The sequence below is a fragment of the Phytophthora parasitica genome (genome assembly GCF_000247585.1).
Source record: "Phytophthora parasitica INRA-310 unplaced genomic scaffold supercont2.7, whole genome shotgun sequence".
NCBI classification, from domain to species: Eukaryota; Oomycota; class Peronosporomycetes; order Peronosporales; family Peronosporaceae; genus Phytophthora; species Phytophthora nicotianae.
The window spans coordinates 638,682-644,768 of NW_008648993.1; the positions used below are offsets into that span (position 1 = coordinate 638,682).

General features: G+C 45.7%; 3 protein-coding genes across 3 annotated transcripts; 2 read left to right on the top strand and 1 right to left on the bottom strand.

Annotated features, from left to right (window-relative positions):
* Positions 1–273: 273 nt before the first annotated feature.
* On the top strand, positions 274–895 carry PPTG_05213 (hypothetical protein; the record flags this gene model as incomplete). Its single annotated transcript, XM_008898720.1, has 2 exons — positions 274–377; positions 442–895. The coding sequence occupies 2 exons, from the start codon at positions 274–276 to the stop codon at positions 893–895; spliced, it is 558 nt and encodes a 185-aa protein (XP_008896968.1).
* Positions 896–2,343: 1,448 nt separating this feature from the next.
* PPTG_05214 (hypothetical protein) lies at positions 2,344–2,957 on the top strand (the record flags this gene model as incomplete). Its single annotated transcript, XM_008898721.1, has 2 exons — positions 2,344–2,552; positions 2,642–2,957. 2 exons carry the CDS (start codon positions 2,344–2,346, stop codon positions 2,955–2,957), a joined length of 525 nt encoding a protein of 174 aa, XP_008896969.1.
* Positions 2,958–5,277: 2,320 nt separating this feature from the next.
* Positions 5,278–6,060, bottom strand: PPTG_05215 (hypothetical protein; the record flags this gene model as incomplete). Its single annotated transcript, XM_008898722.1, has 1 exon — positions 5,278–6,060. The coding sequence occupies one exon, from the start codon at positions 6,058–6,060 to the stop codon at positions 5,278–5,280; it is 783 nt and encodes a 260-aa protein (XP_008896970.1).
* Between the last annotated feature and the right edge of the window lie 27 nt (positions 6,061–6,087).

The window sequence follows — 6,087 nt, forward strand, 5'->3', positions numbered from 1 at the left end:
CATCCCTTACGACTCCCGCCTCTCCTTAGCAAGGCAACATTGCCTTCTCCGTAGATCGCTTCCCAGCAGGTGTGGCCATTTACATGTACAGTAAATGCTTCCTATTCCGGTACTGGTATAACTTAATTTCCTGAAATTGTCGATGCAATCGTTTTAAAGAGGGATGAATTGATTGTGCCTCTGATGGGAATCCATCTGAGCCAGTCATTTATTCTAGCTCGCTCAAAGCTCGCGCTTCACACAACAGAACCTGCAACGAGCAGCACACTAGTCATGGGGAGATGGATGAAGATACAGCAGAAGCGTGAGCTCATCCAGAAGGCAGCTGATTGCCCAAGCATGACTCAAGAAGAGCTGGGAACGTGGGCAAAGGCAGAGTACAAGCTAAAACGAGTGCCACCACAAACTACAGTCTCCGACATCCTGAAAAACGCAACCAAGATCATTAAGCGAAGGCTACGGTGATGGAAAGAGGCGTAAGCCACTTCAAGTGACGTCGTCTGCGCTGGAGAAATTGCTACGTGACTGGATTATGAAGGTTGAAGCTAACGGTGTGTGTCTTTCTCGCGAATTAATTAAGATGAAAGCTCGTGATATTCAGAAAGACTTGTGTGATGCGTGGGACCTTACCTTTTCGGACGGATGGTTAACCGCTTTCGAACGAAGACATCGACTGAAGAGTCGAAAGCTGCCTGGTGAAGCTCACTCTGCAGATCCTGTAGCGGTTGGCTTAGGTCATCAGCAACTTCAAGAAATTACTGATCTGTACGAACCTAAGGATGTCTACAACATGGATGAGACAGGGCTTTGCTACGCCATGGCTCCGGCCCGCTCAATTTGTACTAAAGGAGCCCGCGGTGCCAAGAAAAAAAGACAAGAATCACCCTCGCTCTAACTGTAAACGCGGACGGGACTGACAAACTGCCGGTTCTGTTCCTGGGGCACGCAAAGAAGCCTCACAGTTTTAAGAAGCGCACGGCGGAGGAACTCGGCTTTAGCTACCATTCTAATAAGAAGGCGTGGATGACAGGCGTTATCTTCAGAGAGTGGTTACTCAATTTGGACAGGGATATGCGAGGGTGTGGGCGTCACATTCTCTTGCTTCTCGACAATGCCTCTTCACACAAACTGGGGGATTTTGTGTGCACCAATATTCGAGTGGAGTTTCTTCCTCCAAACACTACTGCGTTCCTACAACCTATGGATGCTGGCATCATCGCATCCTTTAAAATGGCGTACAGAAGGAAGCAACTCCAGTGGGTATACGACAAGATTAAGCACGGCGTTGAGATTGACAGAAAGGCGTACGCCGTGGATCAGTTGCAGGCGATGCAATGGAGCAAGGAAATTTGGAGTAAATTGCAAGGTAAGCGTACCATTGAGAACTGCTTTCGCCACACGGGCATTCTTTTCAATGCCGTAGAAGAAAGAAGCAGTGATACCGATTTTACAAGCTACGGATCTGATGTAGATGTGGAGGATATTATTCTCCTTCTCAGTTGAATTTGTAGTGTTACTTTTAGAAAATATATCAAATCCTAGGATATGTTCGGACCACGATACCGGAAGTAAGAGCATTTACTGTAGATCACTAATTTACTTTTCATAAATATACTAATTAAATATAGATTTCTTGAGAGCGGTCATTATGGATTATATTATTATTCTGTTTTAATGTAAATTTACTTATTTAAAGAAGTTTCTTGATGTGTCCATTGTCGACCATTTATTTATTTACTTTGGAAGACAGGAAAGCGTGCGTTTTTTTTAGTAAGTTGGGCAATCAAAACATGATAGTAATCAATGACGATCACCGCCAGAAGAAGAAACTATAGCAAATGAACAAAGTACGACTAAATCATGTCTGATGCTGACATCACCGAGATTCTTCTCAACACTGAACTTCTGACACTAACTCGAGAAAATCATGTTTGCAACCCAGTTGTGGCTGCCACAACAGTTATGTATAGATGCGACGAAACCGCTTTGTGCGACGTACTCGCCGGCAAGAGAAGTCTGGGTGCTCAGGCTGTCTGTGCATCCCCATGCCGGAGGATGTGACCACCAGAGCACAGAGCCTACCAGTTGGTCTCAGCTTCAGGCAACAGGCAAGCGCCTCAAGATTCCTCAAACATCGTTTCTACGTGTTATGTAGCAGCTAGCTTCCGAGATTGAGCAGGTACGCCAGGAGTCTGAGAACATAGATGATGTATTGGATCCTCCTCAGGTCTTAGAAAGGAGGCACATGCAGGGTTCCGTTAAATATCATTTATTTGGATTATAAAGGGCGAGACACATTTTGGTCATTGTGCTATCGCAAAGCCGTGCGAGCAATCTGCTCGTATGGCACGACTTGCGCTCGCCTCCGGCAAGACGCGCAAACACGTCCCCAAAACGGGGTACACCACACTTAGTGTCCCACGTGCGCACCGACAACCCTCGCAACAAACACGAGATGAAGAAGACCAGCTCCACAGCAACGGGCACCCTCCTCCCGTGAGTGCGCCAGACAGCGTCGACGAGGTACGCCTGGCTGGTGTGGGCCGTGAACGGTTTCCTTCCACTCTCATTCGTTGAAATGGAGTCTATTCGCATGTTTGTATTGGCTATAATTTGACCCAGTTTCCTATTATAACTTAAGTTGTTTCATAATCTGTGTTTTATGCATCCAATTGCCCCCATATTCGATCAAGACTCTGCTAGAGGACATGGAGGGTCTCACGAAGGCGGCCGAGGAGCACATGGGCAACGAGATGCCCGACAAGTTCGGGCTGATACTGGACGGGTGGACACACGAGTCCGAGCACTACCTCGCCGTCTTTAGCCGCTACGAGGCGCGTGCCGGCCCCATATACCCTCTGCTCTCTTTAGCACTGATCGTCTTTGATGCAGCGGGGCGGTTTGATGCCGATGCCCATTTGGAAGCATTTGTGGCATTCCTGCCAGTTTTGGGTTAGGAATTATCTATTTGCATTTTTTTGTTGACAACAACTGCGCTTTCAACATGCGCCTTGCTCGCCTCAAGGGTGTGCCGCTTGTTGGCTGCGCAAGCCATCGCTTGAATCTTATAGTCTAGACACTACTGGACCCGCACGAAAAGAACCTCGAGCAAGTCCAGTCACTGATGAAGCAACTGACCCAAGCGGCAAAGTTGGTTTTCTAACTATGGGATTATTAATTTCATTTTTTGTTTTAATCAAGACTGAAGACGCCACGTCTTTCTAAACTACGTTAGCAAACGCGCTGGTGGTCGACCTATGCGATACTAGCACGCTATTTTGAGCTGCGCGAGTTTATTAGCGCAGATGATGAAGAGATTGGCGAGCTGATGCCGTCGCCGGCCGCCAACCGCAGACTAAAACGCTGCTGAACGAAATGAGCGACGTCGCGTCGATCTAAAAACAAAACTACAATCGGAGGGCCTAAATCTTCTGGACGCCCGCGACCCTTTTGACGGGCTGCTTGAGATCAACCCACGTTTCACGAACTACCTCGGTAAGTCTTTGTTCTTCTTATTATTGCTGTTAACTCGTATAGCTTTTTTTTTAAATATGCATTTAAGTTTTAATGCCCACCGCAGGCATCGTGCACTCACCGGATTTTGAATCTGGTGTAGTGAAAGACATGAAAGCGACTTGTCGTGGGCTGAGAAGGAGGCCCATATCCCCTTTCGTTAGATGATCAGCAGGAACAGGAGCCCAAAAGAATACCCGACCAAGCTCGGCTTCGCAGATAGAGTTTTCAAAAACAGAAAGGTGTACGCGGAAACAAGTGCGTATGTGATACCGCCTACGTCTAACAAGGCGGAAAGGATGTTCAGCATGGCCCGCATGGCCATGCGATACAAACGGAACGACTGTCACCTCTGAAGTAGGAGATGTTGCTGTTTCTGACGGTGAGCAGCAGCATTTGGGACGTCACTACCGTTGGCGTGGTGATCTCGGTTGTACGGCAGCATATCGGCTTAGTTGCATGATCTCAGTTGCTGCTTAGTTTATTTGTCACGGCTGTGGGTACAAGTTATTTCTTTGCAGATATACAAAGCACCATGCAGGTATCTATTCGCATTAGAGGATTTTGGGCACACTCGTGCGATACGGACACTGAGCGCATATACATACTGGTTGCTGGTAGTTTTGATGCTTTAATTAATATAAACATACTGTTTTTATGTATTAACCTTGTTTTTAGTGATCCTTTCCTTCCCAGCAGTCCTAAACGATGCACCTTAAATTAGTGACTATCACTTATTTGACCTCTTTTCTTCGCTATGATAGCCAGTCGGAGCAGGAATGTATCCGGTCAACCACAACTCATGATTGGATTTAGTACTATTTCTTTAAAAAAAAAAGTTGCTATATATTTAAATATTTCCATCAATTATTAAAAATAAACCTTGAGGCTTTTATTTAAAATAGGTATTTATCAACAATAATTTTTTAACAACTTGTAAATACCTTGTTAGTAAATGAAATCTCTACGAAATATTAAATAAATGAGATATTACTTCGAAGTATTCTGTTTCTTTTATTAAGAAATTAGCAGCTCATATTCATACTTTTTTTCAAATCGCAAATTAGATTTATTGCACGCACCAGTGCATCGATGTCGTAACGATGCCAAGACATGCTCCCAGAAGTCTTAATTGCATACGCCAGTATACCGATATCATATCAGTGCCAAGACAGAAGATACACTGCATATACCGAAATCGTATTTGTGCCAAAACGGGATTCCCAGAACGATTAAATGTACGCACTAGTATTGTAATAACGTATCGGTTCCAAAACGACACTACCAGAAACCGTAATTGTACGAACCAGTATACCGATAACCTGTCGGGGCTCCGGCAAATGTTCAGAATAGGATTCTGAATCATAAGCTTATTTCTAATGGCAAGCACCAGGGCTTGGTAAAATGCAATATGATATTGATTGCTAGGTGGATTCCATGCCAATTAATAATGGTGTTATTTGTCAGTTTGTTACAATATACATCCATGACAGATGGATGCGTACGTCACATCGCCGCCTCGCACTTCATAAAAAAGAAAACCTGGGATCTAGCCAAAAGGGATACGCGCATTGGAATGAGGAGGGGGGTTCACCTGGAGAACCCTCCCGACGCGTCCCACCTCCCAAACGAACACCAATTCAAACATACTGATCGCATTGATGGATACATTTTTGTGATTATTAAAAAAAATACTGACTAAAACTACTAACAGTAGAAATACCGGTACCATAATCACAGTCAAAGTTTCTACACCTGAGCTTGTCAGTTCGCGTTTTCTTCTTCCCGAGGTCGTGTCTTCTTCTTCTTTATGAGATTAATTGCCTCCGCAACCGCACTTGCATCCCACAAGCTCCTATTGAACTGCAAAAAGAGTATCGTCTCCAACGTCATTGGGTTGAGGCTTCGGTGCAGACGTGAGAACACTATTCCTGCACGAGAGAACAGCCTCTCCACGTCGTTAGATGTGGGTGGGATCCACTTCAACTCCTCTCTAGATGAAGTCACTTCCCCCTGGCTCAACGCAACCTCGGCAAAGGATTGATGGCCATCTCCGCCTTCCTCTTGCAAATTCGTCGCCACAGTATCGGTGGTCTGTTGGAGCTTTACTACAGCTGCTCGTTCCCCTCTCGTCAGGGTATTCTCTTTGCCAGCCATAAGCTTAACGATACCGTTCTCGAAGTCGGGAAACTTGACCAACGAGGCCGTAGGTGACAGATACAGGTCCGTACCAGGGTAATGTTTGATGACATGGTCAAACAGAGCACGCACATCAAGCAGAGACACCATCGTCGTTTGTAGCTTCTTGTTCACACTCTCCAAGTTCTTGAGGTCTTTATATAGAGCCTTCAACCGGACATTCTCTCGCGGGGTGGGAATGAAGTCCGCCAATTGGTCGTCGATGCGGTCCAACTTCGAATAGATCCGAAAATAGCGGTCGATCATGGAGAACGTGCTGCTCCAGCGTGTTGTATTACGGTAGACAGGCATGAGGGCGTCTGCCTCGCGGAGATGATGCCGGTTCTTGATCGTGTTCAACTTGACCATGAGCGCATGGACTTTATCCAATATATC